This window comes from Sinocyclocheilus grahami, unplaced genomic scaffold (assembly GCF_001515645.1).
Source record: "Sinocyclocheilus grahami isolate Dianchi unplaced genomic scaffold, SAMN03320097.WGS_v1.1 scaffold113.1, whole genome shotgun sequence".
Lineage (NCBI taxonomy): Eukaryota > Metazoa > Chordata > Actinopteri > Cypriniformes > Cyprinidae > Sinocyclocheilus > Sinocyclocheilus grahami.
The window spans coordinates 1,609,693-1,610,403 of record NW_015505292.1 but is presented as its reverse complement, the minus strand read 5'-3'; the positions used below and the strand labels follow the sequence as shown (position 1 = coordinate 1,610,403).

At 36.7% G+C, this 711-nt stretch overlaps 1 protein-coding gene across 1 annotated transcript in view; it reads right to left on the bottom strand.

Annotated features, from left to right (window-relative positions):
- Positions 1-89: 89 nt before the first annotated feature.
- LOC107589224 (monocyte chemotactic protein 1B-like) overlaps positions 90-711 on the bottom strand; it is a 3,545-nt gene continuing 2,923 nt past the window's right edge. The window contains exons 2-3 of the mRNA XM_016277589.1: positions 374-494; positions 90-263 (exon numbers count right to left, since the gene is read on the bottom strand). Of these exons, the coding sequence (XP_016133075.1) occupies positions 110-263; positions 374-494 (275 nt within the window). The 3' untranslated portion in view covers positions 90-109. The remainder of the gene's footprint in view (positions 264-373; positions 495-711) is intronic.

Genomic DNA, 711 nt, shown 5'->3' with positions numbered 1-711 from the left:
CTATTTACATACATTATGTTGTAGAATACATATTCATATACACATCAGAAATAGTGGTCAAATATACAATATGAAATGCAGAGATCAAATAGAAACAGTGTAGCTTCTATTAGATTGTGAGGCTCTGAGTCTTTGCTGTAGGAGAGGTTGTTGATGCAGCAGCAGCTGCAGTTGCTGTTTTTTTGTCCACTTTATCAACATGGTGGCTCACCCAGGTCGCCTCTGGATCTACACAGATCTCTCTCCCAGCAACTGTCTTAAACCTAAAGGAAAAAACACAAAAACATGATTTAAGTCAAATACTTCAGAAGAGTGTCTCACTGAGGTTCACGTTAGAGTTTGAAAATTAAATAATAGCTAAGATGACACTCACACAATAGCGTGTTTGGCACAGGTGCTGCTGGTCCAGAAGTAAGACACCACTTGCTTTATAGGAATCCTCACATTACTGAACACTACACAGCAGTTTGATCGTGGAACAATTGCATGGGGAGCTGAAATATGAAGATATGCAAAATATCACAAATCATTATTCATGCAAAAAATGAAAAAAAAAGCTGTTTCAAGCTGTTATATCTTTATTTTTAAATCCCCAAATGTCAACAAATGAAACTAAACCTTCCATAAATATTCTGAAAACTATACATTTTGTCTTAATTCAAAAGTTGCTCACCACTTGAAGTCATCTGCACAGAGCAGAAGAGCACCAGG